Genomic DNA, 21017 nt, shown 5'->3' on the forward strand with positions numbered 1-21017 from the left:
AGTTAAAAAAAAAACTTGAAAATATTTTCAGACGAAAAGGTGTGAGATTTGGCTGGTGTTTCTAGCACATCCCACAACCACTTTCCGCGTTTCTTTGTTTCACACATGTATTGATGTTTTTCAATATTTTTCTCCCCATAAACACATTCCTTCGGTATGCGAGGCCGTGTGTCGGTGTGTGTGTGTGCGTGTAAGAAAAAAAGGGCGGACCTGGCGCACAGCTACCCCTCCACCAAACCAACCTTTCCGATTTTTTTTTTCCCGAATTCTTGTTTTCGATGACAGAGATTCCAAATATACAAAAAAAAGACAATTTTTTATTTTCACGGAATCTTTTTTAAAACGGGGGCCACATTTTTCATTAACGAAACACTTTGAAACTTGGAACACTGGTAGAATGTGTCATATAAAACATCTTTTTCTCTTAGTCTTCTTAAAAAAAAAAAAGAAATCCATAAGTTATTCCATGTTAAAGTTGTCGTATTTCTGTAATTTCAACCAATCACTGACGTCCATTCAGCCGATATACATTAAGTGCCGACTACATAAACAAACGATTCTGAAACAATTAACCCTAACCCTAACCCTAACCCTAGGGTTAGGGTTAGGGTTAAAGCAAATTTAAAATGAAAAAACCAAATAAAACGAAGGTATGGAGATTAAATACGCTTTACATCGCTTAATCAGCCAAAGGAGTAAATATAAACAACTGAATACTTGTCAGTGATTGGTTGAAATTATCGAAATAAGACAATTTTTTACATGAAATAAATTCGAATACAAAAATATTTTTCTGTTCTATAACACAAAATAGATAAGTATACGAAGTTTGAAAGTCTTTCCGTACCAAAAACACTACGTAAAACATTAATGAAAAATGTGGCCCCCGTTTTAAAATAGATCCTTTTCACGCCCAGCCCCGCCAATTTTTAATTTTTAACTTTTTTTCGAAAATTTCTTTTTCAATTCATGTGGGAAAATACGGAGATTACGAATATAGGGAAAAAATTTAATTTGAAATTTTATATGAAAAACTCCAAAATTGATCCACACCCACCTCGCAGCCTCGTCCCACTGTTTTGTCCGTTTGTGCATGCGTAGATTTATAGTAAAACAGCAAAAGGATCACCACGAAACTCGATATGCTAAAATTAACAGCTAAATGTCTGGAGAATTTTTGTGTTTGCGCAAGCGCAACAATTTCTACAGCTTATCTGGATGGACAGAGAAAGTACACAGAAATATTACACTTTTACTTGTTTCAGTCATTTTGACTGTGGCCATGCTGGAACACTGCCTTTTAGTCGAAGAAATCGATCCCTGGACTTATTTTTTTGTAAGTTTTGTACTTATTCTAGCGGTCTCTTTTGCCGGACTGCTAAGTTACGGGGACGTAAACACACCAACATCGGATGTCAAGCGATGGTGGAGGGACAAATATATACATATACAGGCGCAGGATTGGTTGTTCGGTAAGTAGCTTGCTTACCAACCACAGGGTTCTGGGTTCATTCTCACTGCATGACACCTTGGGCAAGTGTCTTCTGCTATAGCCTCGGGCCTACCAAAGCCTTGTAAGTGGATTTGGTAGATGGAAACTGAAAGAAGTCCATCATATATATATATATATATATATGTGTGTGTGTGTGTGTGTGTGTGTGTGTGTGTGCCTGTGCTTGTCCTCCCAACGTCGCTTGACAACCGATGCTAGTGTTTACGTACCCGTAACTTAGCGGTTCAGCAAAAGAGACCGATAGAATAAGTACTAGGCTTACAAAGAATAAGTCCTGGGGTCGATTTGCTCGACTAAAGGCGGTGCTCCTGCATGGTTGCAGTCAAATGACTGAAACAAGTAAAAGAATATATATATATATAACAATTAGAAAATGGAGGATAATATGCTGAACCCAACTACTTGCAGACGGTGTATCCCGTTGAATTCATTAATTTAATTCATAGCAAAAGTGACAAAAAAGGAAGAATCTTTTTCTTTTCTTCCTTTTTTGTCACTTTTGCTATGAATTAAATTAATGAATTCAACGGGATACACCGTCTGCAAGTAGTTGGGTTCAGCATATTATCCTCCATTTTCTAATTGTTACACAAATTTTGGGTAAAACCTCCACTTTTACCCGCTCCCATTGATTGCACCTAGTATAGCACTAGTGTAGCAATAATTGGGTACCCTCCCAGCAGTATACTGGATAGATACTATCCCTTAGTGGGTTGTACCCCCAACCCCTAACTCTCTCACGTTATATATATATATATACACTAGCAGCTAAGCCCGGTTTCACCCGGTCTGTGTGAATGATGTGGCTGTGATCATTTTTGGTTAGGCATAATCTATAACAGCGTTTCTCTACCTTATCATATCGGGTCCCCTGTTTCAATTGAGGCTTCCAGCTGCATGAAAATTTCCTGACTGACCCCTCCTTGTCAGAAAACAGCTTCAGGAGTTGTGAAGAACGAATTTGTACGTTGTCTGTTTCTGAGAGCTATTCTCTAATCATTAAAACATTGATTTAATTATGAACATAGAAAGAAATTATACATTAATCCCTATTTTTGTTAGCAGTTGTATCCGTAAAAATGTTATTTGCAGAGAGCAGAAATTGAAAGAAGATATATGAAATGGACGTGTGTGTGTGTGTGTGCGTGTGTGTGTGCGTGTGTGCATGCGTACTTGCGCGTGTGTATGTGAGAAAGAGAGATAGAGTGAGTTGGTGAAGGTGTGTGTCGTGATGATTGATGTATTTGTACGTTGTCTGTTTCTGAGAGCTATTCTATTGGATCTCTTTGTAATCATTAAAACATTGATTTAATTATGAACATAGAAATTATGCATTAATCCCTATTTTTGTAAGCAGTTGTATCCGTAAAAAATTTTATTTGCAGAGAGCAGAATTTGAAAGATGTATGAAATGGACGTGTGTGTGTGTGTGCGTGTGTGTGTGTGTGTGTGTGTGTGTGCGTGTGTGCGTGTGCGTGTGTATGTGAGAAAGAGAGTTTGTGTGAGTGAGTGAAGGTGTATGTCATGATAATTGATGTCTTTTAAGGTAGAAACATATACATAGAAAATGTCATCGTAGAAAATGTTTACGATAGTTGATTTATAGAAAAGGTTATGTTTAATTTTTGAAATGCAAATATGTGAATGAAAATTAAGATCAGACCTCTACATGGTAACTAGACTTGGTAGAAATAGCAGCCAAATCTCCCTCAAAACACCCTACTGTCTTAATCCGACAATTCTGCGTATTATGTAGTTTGAAAACTCCTGAAGAACGAATTTGTACGTAGTGTGTTTGTGAGAGCTATTCTATTGGACCTGTGTCTAATCATGAAAACATTGATTTAATTATGAACATAGAAAGAAATTATATATTAAGCAGTTGTATCGGTAAAAGTTTTATTTGCAGAGAGCAAAAATTGAAAGAAGATATATGAATTGGTTCCTTCTTATTACACATGGTGTAAGAATAAACAGAATAGATGCAAAATAGGTACAAAGGTTCAAGGGCATTCTGATATTAAGTTTGAAACAACAATTGGTAGATTATATATTGTACATCCTAACCAAAATAAATGCGTTCATCTCAGAATGCTTCTTCATGTAAAAAGAGGACCAACTTCATGAGAAAGTTTGAAACAAGTTGATGGTGAGATTTGAGAAGATATCAAGAAGCGTGTTTCAAGTTAGGTTTGCTTGCGAATGATCAGCAATGGGAAGCTACATTAGAAGAAGCTTCAATATCAAAAGCACCTAAGATTTTAAGATGTCTTTTTGCTATTATTCTCAAAAATTGAAAAGTAAGTAATCCTGTTCAACTGTGGAATATGTCCAGAAATGATCTTGCTGAAGATTTCAAGCACCAACTTCAGTTTAATAATCCTGAGCAAGATATTGGTTTCACTGATGCTATATACAATGCGGCTTTGATTGAAATAGATCAAATTATTTCCATGGGAAGTGAACCTATAAAAAATTTAGGCCTCCCACTAACTAATAGAGGGGATCATAACACTCTGTCCACTGAAATAATGAGAGAAATTTCCTATGATAAGGATGAACTGACCATGCACATAAATGATAATCTACCTGATCAACGTCATGCATATTCCATTCTCATAGAAAGTATTAACAATAGCATATGAAGACTTTATTTCTTAGATGCTCCAGGAGGTACTGGGAAAACATTTGTAATTAAATTCCTCCTGGCTAAAGTTTGTCAAGAAAATAAAATAGCTTTAGCTACTGCTACTTCTGGGATTGCAGCAACATTACTACCTGGAGGTTGGACTGCCCATTCAACATTCGAGTTACTTCTATATTTATGTAACAAATAAGATCCAGTTTGTAATATATCTAAAAATTCTGCAATGGGTGAACTAATACAAAGATGTCACTTAACTGTCTGGGACAAATGTACCATGGCCCACAAAAAAGCTTTTGAAGCTGTTGACAGGACATTATGAGACATTAGAAATTGCTATTCCATGATGGGAAATATCACAGTATTATTGTCAGGAGACTTCCGACAAACACTACCAGTTTTTTCTGAGAGGAACAAAAGTGGATGAGCTCAATGCTTCGATAAAGTCTTCTGTATTATGGCATCATGTAAAAACACTTCTACTTTCAACAAATATGAGATCAAGGCTTTCAAGACATCAATTAGCTGAGCTATTTGCTGAGCAGCTTTTGAAATTCAGTGAAGTGAGACTTCCAATTGATGAAGAACAGTTTCTTACACTCAATCTGATATGTAATTCAACTCATTCCGTCGGTGATTTGGTGGATGAAATCTTTTCTAATTTTCTTCATAATTACAATACAGATTAGATCTGTGAGCGAGCTATCCCGGCTCAAAAAAATGTTGCAGTACATAGCATTAATAATATGCTATTAAATAAGGTTCCAGGAGAAATATTCACTTACAACTCAATTGACAGTGTTGTTGATGATAGGGATAGTGTTAACTATCTCATCGAATTTTTGAACTTACGAGAACCACCAGTTTCAGCTTTTCATTGTCATCAGCTGAAACAAGGGACTCCTATTATGCTATTGCGTAATTTGTCTCAACCAAAATTATGCAATTGTGCAAGATTATTTGTGCACAAACTTATGGGGAACAGCATTGAGGCAAATATTCTCATTGGTTGTGATAAAGGTGACATCGTCTTAATTCCTCGCAAACCAGTTATACCATCTAATGTCCCATTCTAATTTAAAGGGTTACAGTTTCCTATCCAAGTTTCTTTTGCCATGAGCATTAATAAAAGTCAGGGCCAAACACTAAAAGTTGCTGGATTGCAACTTGAACAACCATACTTTTCACATGGCCATCTTTATGTAGGAGCATCATGTGCGGGAGCAACAGCAAATCTTTTTGCTTATGCACTCCAAAATAAAACTAAAAAACATTGTTTATAAAGAAATATTCACTCTTAATGCAACATAAATACTTCAATAACTTATTTTCCCATTACTACCATTACATTCAAGAATAACTAAATTACTTATGTCGATGAACTGTATTATATAATTGCCATTACTGTATTGGTGAATATAATAAAAAATAAATCTCACTATTGTCATATAATAAACAAACAGAAGTTCATCTCTTTTCTACTTCAATTATTATGAGATTGATGCTTTCAAGAGATCAATAAGCTGAACTATTTGCAGAGTAGCTTTTGAAACTCGGTGAAGGGAGAGTTCCAACTGATGAAGAACAGTTTCTTACACTTAATGCAATATATAATTCAACTGATTCCATTGATGATTTGATGTATGAAACCTTTCCTAATCTTCTTCATAATTACAATAATACAGATCATATCAGTGAGAGATTTATTCTGGCTCCAAAAAATCTTCCTCTACATACCATTAATAATACGCTATTGAATAAACTTCCAGTATTGTTGATGGTCAGGATAGTGTCAACTACCCCATCGAATTATTTAACTCACTACAACCACCAGGTACATCTCCACATTGTCTTCCATTTAAAAGACTCCTATTATGCTTTTAGGAAAGTGGGTTATACATCATTAGATGTACACCTGACTTTCCTATATTAAATTAGAAGTGAACGGAACGCAGAACTCCAAACTGATCAACAACAACAATATTTATTCATGGTGGAAATTATACATCTTTAATCTGGTTTGTTGAGACGTCTTCGGAGTGTCAGAACATGGTTGTTGGGACGTTGGTATATTGATGTGAGCTGTCTAGCGTAAGTTCGAAAGATGGAGAGACAGCTAGACACGTCCTTGCTCAATCGCTGGCCAGCAAGAAAGAGATCGATCAAAGCGGGAAAGCTTGGTTGTTGAATTCCACGCATGCGTGAGACTACGCATGCGCACGGCGTTACTACAGGGCTCCTCTGCCAGTGCAGAACGCATGATAATATTATTCTGTTGGAACGCCTGAGGCAGGATGGCCACTGAAAACCACCCACAAGATGTAGCACAAACACACAAAGAAAAATGAAAGAAATGAAATGTACACTCGTGTGATACATGCATGCAATGTACAAAATGAAAGAAAATGTGTGAGTGCACAAGTGTGTGTGTGAGTGAAATCACAGAACATATTAAAAGTGTCTGTAGAGATAAAAAAACTATATATCCAGTTCGTATGAGAATTACACAAGATTATAGTATGTCCATACGCAGGAAGTTGTGGTCAAAGGAGCAGAGCTGTAGTTGAGCGTCGGATGCTAGTTGTGACCTGTTACCTGGTACGGAATATTCTATAAAAGTTACACAAGGAAATTTGGAATGTTAATACACAGGAAGTCGTGGTCAGTGAGCAGAGCTATAGTTGAGCATCGGATGCTAGTTGAGACCTGTTACCTGGTATTAAATATCCTAGTCGGTTAGTTCTGACTGTTGTGCGTGAGTGGATATTCCACTCATACAGTGAAGATAAAACCGAGTGTGTTGATATTGGTTGCTTGTGTACTTGGAGTTGTGGTTGTTGGCACACGACATTGTGGTAGACAGTACATTGGTGGTGAAGACGTCGGCGCAGGAACTGCTATAGCTGTGTTCTGTATGTGTGGTGGCAATGATGTCCTGTTGAAACTTGGCGACGTCGGGGGAATGCTCGTAGTTGGTAGTAGTTGTTGTTGTCGTCGCGGTGGTAATCTTGGTTGAACGAAGTTGGTGGCGAAAAGGCTGTTTGGTGATGATGGTGTTTGAAGAGGTGCGCTTTTACAGACGGTCGACACACAAATCTCTGTACAACCATTAGCGAAAACCTCCAAGAAAATTTTTTTAACCCAAGATGAAATTGTTCGCATGTGACGACAAGGAGAAATGGTGACGAATGGAAAAACAGAGGACTCCTTTTATTTAAACATGTCACACGGTCGAACACAAAATAATATATCAAAGATGATATACAAATATGTTATACTACGATAACATAAATAGCCAGTAATGAGACGATAAAAGATAATAAACACATCCGTATAAAATGAATAACAAGAGATATTTAGTGTGGCATAAAAGATGTATGTGTATGTGAGAGTGTGAATGCGACATATAAGAACATAATAAAAGACAGGCCATCTATATGTATGTGAGATACTATAGCAGATAGAAAGTCAGTACACGTGAGAGTTTTATACCAAGTTCTTGAGTACACAATTGGAAGTATCGCAGGCTGTAATTCTTGTCTGTTTATTATTGTGGTGAAGCTAAGTCACCTAACAGAATCGAAGAGAGGGTGTACATAGTAAGTCGTGTTGACTATGGTTGGAGATGTTGGTGGTCATCGTTGCTTGGTAGTTCAGTCTCCATGGCCGCATTTGTTCTTTAGTCGGGGTCACCAGTTATAGGTTGGTAGTCCAGAATCCATGGCCGCGTTTTGTTTCTTAGTCGGGGTCACCAGTTTATAGGAATAGTGGTTATTGTAGCTCAGCGGGCTGCGTGTCTGTATCACGTCGGGGGGGTCACCTAACACATTGTCGGAGGGTCACCAGTTATAGGAAAGTGTTAAATAGCTCAGCGGGCTGCGTGTTTGAATCACGTCGGGGTCACCACTTTAGGAAAGTAGGTTATACATCATTAGATGTACACCTGACTTTCCTATATTAAATTAGAAGTGAACGGAACGCAGAACTCCAAACTGATCAACAACAACAATATTTATTCATGGTGGAAATTATACATCTTTAATCTGGTTTGTTGAGACGTCTTCGGTGTGTCAGAACATGGTTGTTGGGACGTTGGTATATTGATGCGAGCTGTCTAGCGTAAGTTTGAAAGATGGAGAGACAGCTAGACACGTCCTTGCTCAATCGCTGGCCAGCAAGAAAGAGATCGATCAAAGTGGGAAAGCTTGGTTGTTGAATTCCACGCATGCGCACGGCGTTACTACATGCTATTACATATTTTGTCTCAACCAAAATTATACAATGATACAAGATTAATTGTGCACAAACTTCATTGACACAAACATTCTCACTGTATGTTCCCCGAAATAAAACAAAAAACATTGTTCATAAAGAAATATTCATTCTTAATGCAACATGAATACTTCAATAACTTCATTTACCATTACTATCATTACATTCAAGAATGAGTAAGTTACCTATGTCGATGAACTGTATTATATAATTGCCATTACTATATTGATAAAGAAAATAGCACATACATCTCACTTATTATCATGTAATAAAAAAACAGAACTTCAGGTATAAAAATGATCTTTTTTCTACTTCAATTATTACATGTTTTTCTCTTATAAAAATATATCATTGCCATTACAGTATAGATAAATAAAATAACACATACAACTCACATATTATTGTCATATCATAAACAAACACAAGTTCATGTATGATATTGATCTTTCTTCTACTTCAATTATTATATGGTTTTCTCTTCTAAAAATACACACATACAGGAGGAGTAAATTATACATATAATAATACTTTCAATGTGGCTCCCAATAAACAGTAAAAGTAATTACATGATCAATGACAGGTTTTATTGCTAGTAGATATATATATATGTCGTATACATATATATATATATATATATATATATATATATATATATATATATATATATGTATACGACAGGCTTCTTTCAGTTTCTGCTTACCAAATCCACTCACAAGACTTTGGTTGGCCCGAGGCTATAGGAGAAGACACTTGCCCAAGCTGCCAGGCAGTGGAACTGAACCCAGAATCATGTGGTTGGGAAGCAAGCTTCTTACCACAGAGTCATACCTGTGCCTATGCTTAGTTTTACCATGTTTTACATACCTGTCATATACATCAGGTAAATGATTCTGATAAAAACAAACATGATATGGAATAATTCTCCATCATATGTGTATGACCCCACCAACTCCATTTTTTTTTAAAAGTAAAGATAAATGCTGCACCCTCTAAAATCATGAAATTTTTGGTAGATATTTACAATTACACCATACTTGCTAAACACTATTTTGAAGTGTGGTTGTTATCGAAGGAGCTGTAAATGAATTTAGGGTTTGGAATTCTGGTTAGGGTTAGTATTTAGCAAGTATGGTGTTATTGTAAATATTTACCAAATTCTTATCCCGTCACAATTTTGTTCATCAGTAACCAATCTTTGTTTGAATGTGCACACGACAAGACCGTACACAGAAATTTTGTTTCAGAAAACTACTTCTTACATACCTTGCTGTCAATTCATTGGAATAATCCTAACAAAATACTACAAATTTAGTCACTGGCTCAGCACCTGTGTTTGTGTTCTTCATTCCAAAATAATAAAAACTTTAACATACTTCCAAAATGGGACTTCATCTATGTATATCTGCATGCATATATGTGCAGGTGTATATGTGTGTGTGGAGGGGGGGGTAGTGCGCAAGAAAAACATTTATGGAAAAATGTACTCATAAAAATTCTATTAAAATAACTCATCCCTATTTACACTTGACAGATATTTGTCTTCATCTTGTTTGTTGTTAACACGTTTTGGCTGATATACCCTCCAGCCTTCATCAGGTGTCTTGGGGGAAATTTCGAACCTGGGTTTTCATTCCTAAGGTATTTTCGATGTTGTTGTTGTTATTATTATTATTATTATTATTCGGGTCACTGTCTGGAATCGAACTTGGAATCTTGGGGTTAGTAGCCCGCACTTTTAACCACTAAACACTGAATAATAATAATAACAACAACGGTGAAAAATATCTTAGGAATGAGGACCCAGGTTCGAAATTTCCCCAAGACACCTGATGAAGGCTGGAGGGTATATCAGCCAAAACGTTGTGTTAACAACAAACAAGATGAGGACAAATATCTGTCAAATGTAAATAATACTCTTTTACTCTTTTACTTGTTTCAGTCATTTGACTGTGGCCATGCTGGAGCACCGCCTTTAGTCGAGCAAATTGACCCCAGGACTTATTCTTTGTAAGCCTAGTACTTATTCTATCGGCCTCTTTTGCCAAACCACTAAGTTACAAGGACGTAAACACACCAGCGTCGGTTGTCAAGCAATGTTGGTGGGGACAAACACAGACACACAAACACACACATATATATATACATATATACAACGGGCTTCTTTCAGTTTCCATTTACCAAATCCACTCACAAGGCTTTGGTTGGCCCAAGGCTACAGTAGAAGACACTTGCCCAAGGTGCCATGCAGTGGGACTGAACCCGGAACCATGTGGTTGGTAAGCAAGCTACTTACCGCACAGCCACTCCTACGCGTAAATAATTTATATAATTCCTCATCTCTAAAATATAGAACTAACTTATCTGCCATGTTTGCAATTCTTCATATAAATGATAGCAAAGTGTGTATCAAATGAAATTAAAATCCTGGTTCAGTGATAGATTGACCAAGTTAGAAAAGATTTAGCATTTAAAACTTGTATACAAACACAACACAAAAATAATTTATGGCTTGACATTAAAACTGACATAGATGTGGAAATTTGAGGTTCAGGAGGGGGAAGAAAAAAGCAGTTTAACTCCAATTGAAATCCATTTTTCTTTTTTTTCTAACATTGAAGACTGCTAAATATCGTCTGCTTAGTGTTTGTCATAGGAAGGACTCCACTCATTTCTACTTAGACATGCCACTCAGCCGGGGCTAGATGATGGAAAGAAAGACTGATTTTATGACATCCTCTTGCAGACTACCTCATCAACGAATGACAAGGACCTTTTCTTTGTGGCTGGTAACTTCAATGGGCATATTGGACAACATGCAGGGGGCTTCCATGGCATACATGGAGGCTGTGATTTTGGTTCCCACAATGAGGAGGGAACCAGGCTGCAGGAGTTCTGCGATGCAAATGATCTTATGGTTTGTAACATTAACTTCAGGAAACCTGCCAGTCACCTATTCACCTGCCAATCTGGTAGGCACACTAGTTAAATTGAATACATCCTCACCAGGAAATGGGAACGATGGCTACTTATAAATGCCAAAACCTTCCCAGGAGAAGAATGCACCCTACAACATAGATTAGAAGTTAGCAGCTTCAGGATCAGGGCTAAATGGATGCCCAGCATGGAGGAGAAAGGTCTGGGAGCTTAAGGATCCTGAGAATGGACAGAGATTTAGAGACATACTAGCAGAGATACCCGGCTGTGCTTGGGATTAAAATGGCATAGATTTTTATTGCTTTACTTGCTTCAATCATGTGACTGCGGCCATGGTGGAGCACCGTCGTTGGTCAAAGAAATCAACCACAGGATTTATTCTTAGTAAGCTTAGTATTCATTCTGTCAGAGTCTTTTACCAAACCTCTAAGTTACAGGAATGTAAACACAGCAACATCAGTTGTCAAGCAATGGTGGGGGTACAAACACAAGACACAGGCACACACATATACAAATATACACATACATACGACAGTGTTCTTTCAGTTTCCGAGTACGAAATCCACTCACAAGATTTTGGTCAGCCTGAGGCTATAGTAAGCATGTATATATATAAATATATATATATATATGCTTTCGGTGCGAATGGCTTTATTATACGGTGCCGTATTATATAATCCTGTAAATAATAATAATGGTATTTTTATATAAGCTTAAAGTTTATGCCATTCACCGTGCAATGACTAACGTAAATAGTCTTGTAACGGAGCATATAAGCCCTCGACAGAAAAAAAAAGACTTTCCCATCTGCGTGGGACATGAACCCACATCCCTTTATTAACATGACTGTGTTACCTTCACACACGGATAGGAAAGCCTTCTTTTTTCTGTCGAGGGCTTATATGCCTCGTTATTAGACTGTTTTCCTTAGTCATTGCCCGGTGAACGCCATAAACTTTAAGCTTATATAAAAAATACCATTATTATTATTATTATTTACAGGATTGTAAAATACGGTGTCGTACAACAAAACCATTTGCACCGAAAGCATATATATATATATATATATATATATATATATATATATATATATATATATATATATATATATATGTATATATGCTTTCGGTACAAATGGATTTTGTTATAAAACGCCGTATTTTACAATCCTGTAAATAATATATTATAATTCGAAAACATGAACAGTTTCGTAACATTGTTTACAAAATAATACGTGATCATGTGCAAAGGAGCGTGTAACTTCTGCTCTGGTAACTTCTGCTCTCTCCCATGTTCACGCACAACCAGCTATATGTCGCTATGAGTAGAGCAACGAATTCAGCAAATTTGGAAATTAGTTGTGGAGAAACGGAGAATGTCGTTTATATTGTGTATCACTCCCTAAAAAGATGAAATTTAAAAAATCTATTATTTCTTTCTCTCTCTCTCTTTACACTGTCGCTAGAAGGGGACTTAACTCATGCTCCGACTTGAAAATTGTTAGAAGTTATGGTTTAAAATTATTTTTAATGCAAAAATTCACATCTTAGGCAGCAAAAAAAAAGTAATAAATGGCTGATTCCGGGCATTTTTGACCATGAGGAATCCATTGGTGCGACTCCCAGATTGTTATCTTGTAAGGTGTGGATTTCTATAGGTGCAACACACACTCACAAACTCAGCTTTACAATATGTACTGATTACTTGAAGCTTTTGACGAAATAGAGGGGGATATAGCCTCACATGATGTGGAAGACAACTGGAGGTTTCTATGGGACAACCTGTTGAGGGCCACTGACCAGATCTGTGGATAGTGCAAAGTCCCCTCTCAACCTAAGGTAACGTGGTGGTGGCACAATGTAGTTGACAGGACCATTGGGGAAAAGAAACAGGCATGGAAGGACTGGAAGAACGGTGGTAGCAGGGAATTGTATCAAACTGCCAGAAGGGAATCTAGGAGACAGGTTTATTTAGCCAGATAAGAAAAAAATTGCCAATGTTCTGAATCATGAGTACCAAAGACTTGAGGTGTTTTGTGTTGCAAAACAGTGCATGAGAGAGAATTGTGATGTCATAGGAGAGAAATGTGTCCGCATGGATGACGGCTCACTTGCATTTAACGAAGCTGCAAGGAGAGAGATTTGGAGATGCCACTATGAAAGGTTGCTAAATGAAGAGAATGAATGGGAGAAAGAGAGTTTTCCAACTGTTGACTCAACAGAGGGACCAGCTATCCGAATTGACAGTACCTTGGTACATAAAGCAATTAAGGGTATGAAGACAGGGAAAGCCCCCAGCCCATCAGAAATCACCGCAGAGATGCTTAAAATATCTGGCGGTGTCAGCTATAGTCTAGTCACCCATATAGTCAATGAGGTGATACATGAATGAGTCATACCCAATGACTGGTGTAGCAGGACTATAGTCAACTCCTACAAAGGTAAAGGTGACGCTTTAGATACAAATAATTACAGAGGTATCAAGTTGTTGGATCAGGTAATGAAAGTAACGGAGAGGGTCACAGCCCAACAAATTAGGGAAAGAGTCAGCCTAGATGAGATGCAGTTGGGTTCGTGCCAGGGAAAGCACCACTGATGCTATATTTCTGGTAAGACAAAGATAAACCTCTGTACCTGGCTTTCATTGACATGGAGAAAGCCTTTGACAGGGTCTCCCGATCCCTTATCTGGTGGTCAATGGGGAAACTAGGGATAGATGGATGGTTAGTGAGAGCTGTACAAGCCATGTACAGGGATGCTGTCAGTAAGGTGAGGGTTGGTGATGAGTACAGTGAAGAATTCTGGGTAGTGGTAGGGGTCCACCAAGGATCAGTCCTCAGCCCCCTCTTATTCATCATAGTCCTCCAGGCAATAACACAGGAATTCAAGACAAGATGCCTCTGGGAGCTTCTCTATGTTGATGACCTTGCTCTAAATGCTGAGTCACTATCAGAACTATAAGAGAAGTTTCAGGTGTGGAAGCAAGGATTAGAATTGAAGGGCCTTAGAGTCAACCTAGCTAAAACCAAAGTCCTAATAAGTAGGAAGGTAGACAAAACAAACCACTTCAGGTAGATGGCCCTGCTTGATCCGTAGAAAAGGCGTAGGTAGAAACTCCATAAGATGTACCCAGTGTAAGCTATGGACACCTAAGAGGTGCAGCAATATCAAAGGAAGGCTAATTGGGAAAATAGTTTTTGTGTGAGGCAAATGCTCAGGAGCAATAAACACTGAAAACGTGCAGAGAACATTTTCTCTTTTATTCAATATTTAATTAGAAGAGAGAATATGTTGTTACCAAATGCATTAAAACTTCACTAACTTGATCGATCTGTTACTGAACCAGGATTTTAATTTCATTTGATAGACACTTTGCTATCGTTTATATGGAGAACTGCAAACATGACATATAAAGATAAGTTATCTTAATATAATTTTTATGAGTACATTCCTGTAAATGTTTTTCTTCTGCACAACCCACACACACACCTGGAAATATACACACATGAACACACATGGATGAAGTCCCATTTTGGAAGAATGTTAAAGTTTTCATTATTTTGGAGTGAAAAACACAAATACAGGTGCTGAGCCAATGATTAAACTTGTAGTATTTTGTTGAGATTAGCCCAATGAATTGACAGCAAGGTATGTAGGAAGCATTTTTCTGAAACAAAATTTCTGTGTATAGTCCTGTTGTGCATGCATTCACACAAACACTTTCACACAAAGGTTGGTTGCTGATAAACAAAATTGTGACTGGATAAGAATTTTGTGTATATTTACAGTAACACCATACTTGCTAAATACTAACCCTAACCATAACCCAAAGCCCTAAATTTATTTACAGCTCATTCAATAGCATAAAAACCGCACTTCAAAATAATGTTTAGCGAGTATGGTGTAATCTATATATATAAAAATGAGAATGTGTGTCTGTCTGTGTGAATCCCTAAAACTCGAGAACTACGCAACCAATTTCATTCAAATTTTACACATGCTTTACTTAGGGTTCCAGTTGTGTTTTAGTCAAAAAAATGTTTAACTTCTTGCAGAGTTCGAGCCCACGGCAACATAATATCTCCTCCACTATTTAAGTATTACGTGTCAAAAGTGAAACAAAAACACTCATGTCAAATACTTTCACTTCAAAATTGAAACTATTCCACTAACTGAAACAATCACATTTCGATACTGTAATGACAGATACTTTCAGAGAGAGAGAAAGGGAGAGAAAGAGAGAGAGAGAGAAAGAGAGAGAAAGAGAGAGAGAGAGAGAGATATGTATATGTATACATATAGATGTATATGTACACGTTATTCCACTAACGAAAACAATCACATTTCGATATTGTAATGACAGATACTTTCAGAGAGAGAGAGAGATGTATATGTATACATATAGATGTATATGTACACGTATATGTATAGATATATATATAGATCTATATGCATACATGTATATGTATACATATGTGTAGATGTATATATATATATAGATAGATGTACATGTAATATGTACACATATATACATGCATACAGATATCTATACATATATACACCCATCACACACATGCACACAAAGACACATTAGTCATTTGTTTTCTTATCCAAAACTACGTCAAAAGTACTGAATGGATCTTTATGAAATTTGGAAATTATATTCTATGCATAACGGCCATAACTCCCATGAAAATTCATATATTTTTGATGTTGATGAAATTTTAACCCGAAAATAACAGATGAGCATTATTTGTAATTCAACGGTACAACAGTGTAAGACTACCCTTTCAGATATACTTACATTGTGATTTCTGCAATGTTGTGCATAAATTGTAAAGTAAATGAGACGCATCTTTGCCTCCACTGATTCACTTGCTAAGTGTTGAGTAAAATTATTTCGTTGCAGACCTCCTTTGAGTCTTTTTATTATCACTGTGACACACATAGTCCCCAGTTGGTAACATTGATTTCAAGACCTTCCCAGATGAGAGACTGGTTGTTCTAAGACATTTATCGATTGTAAATTTTGTCTGCAATTTGGAAATTATATTCTATGCATAACGGCCATAACTCCCATGAAAATTCATATATTTTTGATGTTGATGAAATTTTAACCTGAACATAACAGTAGCTGGTCTTCTCTTGGAAGAGCCCTGCTTCTCACATGGACAACTGTATGTTGGCTGCTCAAGAGTGGGCAGCAAAAAAAACCTATTTGCATATGCTCCACAAGGGAAAACAAGGAACATTGTTTACGAGGTGTTATAATCACAACAGCAAGAAAATATGTACATGATCACCTTCTTTTACGAAACTTCATTGACTTTCATATATTTATATTGATATACATATATATACGTGTGTCTGGGTGCGTGTGTGTGTATACATATCTCTATATATAAAGATGAGAATGCGTGTCTGTCTGTGTGTCTCCCTAAAACTCGAGAACTACACAACTCTCTTTTACAAACCCAGTGAAAATACATATATTTCATGTCAAAGAAATTCAAGCAATACATATAACACCAAAGTTAAAAACATTCCCAACAATTCCACAATCCCCAACCTCCAGAGCTATTGAAGAAACTGTTATCATCAACTGACCAAGATTCCTAACATTTGCAAAACAAAATTAGACAATACGACGCTGTACTACAGATGACATCATTTGGAACCACAAGAGATTTAACTGAGGCAGCATTCATCCAAACTTTCAAGATCCAACCTCAGATTTATCATCGCATTGTCTCTCTACTACCTCTGTCAAATGAATCACCAAAATTGGCCTTTCATTATTTATAATCTGTACCTGTTTGTTTGGTTACGAAATAAAATACACAAAACGTGTTTCTGAATTACGTGTATTTACTTTATATAGATATGAGTTGAAAACTTTCTTCTAGCATTCCACTTAATGTCTATGTTCCATGCTGGCATGGATTGGAGAGTTATTAAGGTAGAAATATGGTATCGTAGCTACTAACAGTTGAGGGTTGCGTAGTCTAGGCGGCGTTTTTAGATTTCATTATTCTCTTTAACCCAGGCAAAGCCGGGTATTTCTGCTAGTTGTAAATAAATACCAAAAATTTCATGATATTAACGGGTGCAGTGTTTATCTTTACTTTAAAATTTCTATCAGAATTGTTTACCTTTAAAGTGAAAAAACAAAACAGACGTTTATGACAGACATGTAAAACATATTTCTGTGTATTTTCATTCGGATAAGGTGTAGAAATTGTTGCACGCATGCACACACAAACAAAAAATTTCCAGACGTTTAGCTGTTATTTTTAGCGTATTGAGTTTCATGGTGAGGGCTTCACATGCTGTGATCCTTTTGCTGTTTCACTATAAATCTATACATGCACAAACGGACAAAATAGCTGTTCATTTTCACTTTTAGACAGTGAGATGGGGTGGCGATGGGGGTGTGGATCAATTTTGGAGTTTTATTCTTACTCTCCGTATTTTTCCACGTAGATCGAAAAAGAAAATTTCAAAAAAAGTTAAAAATTAAAAATTTTGGGGGGAATTTTGAAAACGTGGTTTTTTGTATATTTGGAATCTCCATCATTGAAAATATAGGAATCTGGTGAAAAAAAAATTGGAAAGGTTGGTTTTGGTGATGGGGATTGATTGTGCGCCAGGTTCACCGAAAAAACTTACTAACAGAAGTATGCTATCAAAATAAATTGTCTTTTACACACATACCTTTGTTAAATCACTGGATAAATCCCAGCAATGACCTCAGGCTCTCCAATATTTTAAAATTATAAACAGAAGCAATGGGGAGGAGGTAAAGAAAAATCATAAATTTTCAATTTTTTTAAATAGAATAAATGTGTGTGAGGAGAAAAATATTAAAAACATCACATTTATTTGTATCAATCATTAGAAGTTTCATTTTTGATTTGTTGAAAATCAAAATCTTACCTCTCTTATTACTATGTTCCCATTATGGGGTAGCCATGTGGTTTGGTCGTTGCAGTGCACCCTCACATCTGCCCCACCACTTATACCAGAAACCTTTCTTCAGTACTAAAAACCTGCATGGAAAGCTTTCATCAATCCTCACTCCCTGTCACTGGCATCAACACACCAGCAGCGAAAGTATTACAATATAAAAGGCATAACTAGCTCACTTGCATCAGATATATGATAAGTATACATACTAGTGGAGTAATTACTGGCACCACTTATCTTTGTATAAACAATCATGTATACCACACCTTCTTCTGGTAGATGCAGCAAGTGTGAATTGAATGACTGATGGTAAATTAAAAGCAGGGTTAAATTTATATACACATGTTGGCAAGCAACCATGCAAACCTTATTCTTTTCAAATGCTGAATATTGTCCCCCATTCCCCTGTTCCCTCTTGCCACCCCTTCATCATCATCATCATCGCTTAACATCCACCTTCCATGCTAACATGGGTGGGACAGTTTTACAAGAGCTGGCCAGGCAGAAGCCTGCACCAGACTTCTGCAACTGTTTCGGCAAGATTTTTACAGTTGGATGCCCTTCCTAACACCAAACACTCAGCAGAATATAGAGAGACAGAAACAGGCATCTTGCTGTAGAGACTCTATATACAAGGTTACCCAGCCATGGAGAGAGAGAGAGATTTTGTTGCCAACAGATAGAACTTTCGCTGTTCTGTTCTAATTCTAGCGATTACACTTTCAGAACATCCTCCTCCACTGCTAATTATGTCACCTAGGTAACAGAAGCTACCGCTAAGGAATCTCCAGTGCATTTGAGAAAATCAATTTCCTGTGTGATCTGAGAGTTTATGACACCTGTGCATTCTCCACAAATAAAAATTACTTTCTCTGTTAAACTTACAGCAATTTCACTGCACCTCCTGTGTGTTCATAGCTTGCACTGGGTTCACTGTATTGAACTACTGCCTACACCTTTCCTACATATTAAGTAGGGCAATCTACATGACAGGGGTAGGGTTCTGTCTGTTTTCTTGCTTATTAGTAAAAAACATATACATCGAACAATAATATAAGATAAATACCATGACAGCTAACTTATACATACCTTACCTTGAACATTAATGTAATGTATAGATATACCACAACTGCTAAAATATACATACACTGAATTTTCGATAAATATTTACCTAACATATAATATATTCATGCATTGAACTTAATGTAGGATATTTAGTAGAAGTGATATATATATTTGTGTATATTTATATCACCAATGCAAAGTACACTTTATTCATCAATATTTTCCACACGATACCTGGAAACCATGACATACCGAGAAAGATATACAATATCCTTTATTTAAAAGAATAAAAAGAAAGAAAAAAACTAAGAAGAACAGTTAAATGTTTCTGTTGTTGAATCATTTTATAGTTCCCATGAATTGGAAGATCTTATTTATGGTCGGTGGATCATTGAAAATAAATTGTACCTCCAACTTTGGTAGCTTTACAAAGCCCATTTTTAAAATACCTTCTTTCACAGACTGGTAATTTCAGCATTGAACAATTTAATATCAGTTTTTTTTTTGTTTTTGTCTCGACAATGACATGAAGGTGATTCTGTACTACCTGTTTGTGACAGAATATATTTTAAAGGAATACAACCCATTTGAGGTCAACAAAGCCTTAGTTAACCTTGCTCAGTCTCTGATACACTTTGCATGTTGATAGATCTGGCTGAAATAATGGGAGGCTAAAGTTCAATAGTTTATCTCTTGATTCTTTCTAATATTTTTTTCTACTTTCGACAAGTTATGCTTGTACTGAATGCTTTGATCTGTGAAAGATTTGGAATATAGTCTATATCTATTATTGTTTTTTTGTCTTTCCTTTTTGCAAATTCATCTTTCCTGTTTTCCTTTAATATATGTATGGTCTGGTATCAAAACTATTGTTACTTGGTTGTTATTTTCACTAAATAATTATCGTTTTTAGAATATTTTTGATTATTTCAATTTAGCTTCTGTTTCTTGATTGAAATAGTTCTAGATTGAAAAGACTATAAGTGACCAGAAAAAGTTTTATTAGTGTTTCTTTACCAGATCATTTCCCACCACTCTACATCAAATATTAGAAAATCATAACACAATCTGACGATTATATTTATATTCATATTTTGAAAGATCCAAGTAACCCACACCCTCTTTATTGCCAGAGTATGACCTTGGACAGCAATATAGGTGATAGTGTGGGTTAGTACAAGGTCTATCAATGCAATGATGTGTTCCGACAGAAAGCTTTCAATTCATTGGTGGTCACACATAACTGATGTCACATATTAAATTACATTCATAGATCTCAATGCCAAGGCATCATCACTGAGTGACATTAGGAATCAGTTCTCCAGTAGATGAAGTTGTACAAAAGATATTACTAATGAAATGAGGAAGGGAGACCACTATTGGGTGACATAGAGCAGTTTTGTTGTATATCAGATATACAGGCAACTGTGAGGTGGGAGACAGACAAGGTCTATAACATATCAGCATGTACAGTAGCTGAATTAGTGAATAATGAGGCAGGAGAAAGAGTCAGGGTGTTGGAGAAAGTAGGTGTTGACAACTCCATCACTGTTGATTAGTTGGAAGAGTGACAGATCAATAGTTTTTAGGCTCAGAAACATTGCTTTTCTTGAGAATGAAACAT

General features: G+C 36.5%; 1 protein-coding gene across 1 annotated transcript; it reads left to right on the forward strand.

Moving 5' to 3' along the window:
- Positions 1–4903: 4903 nt before the first annotated feature.
- On the forward strand, positions 4904–5233 carry LOC149134452 (uncharacterized). Its single transcript, XM_089355918.1, has one exon. The coding sequence runs from the start codon at positions 4904–4906 to the stop codon at positions 5231–5233; it is 330 nt and encodes a 109-aa protein (XP_089212044.1).
- The last annotated feature ends 15784 nt before the right edge of the window (positions 5234–21017 follow it).

The sequence above is a fragment of the Octopus bimaculoides genome, chromosome 8 (assembly GCF_046866305.1).
Source record: "Octopus bimaculoides isolate indiv1 chromosome 8, ASM4686630v1, whole genome shotgun sequence".
Lineage (NCBI taxonomy): Eukaryota > Metazoa > Mollusca > Cephalopoda > Octopoda > Octopodidae > Octopus > Octopus bimaculoides.

Coding starts and splice junctions, on each gene's coding strand:
- LOC149134452 (XM_089355918.1), top strand. CDS start 4,904: ATGCTATTAAATAAGGTTCCAGGAGAAATATTCACTTACAACTCAATT.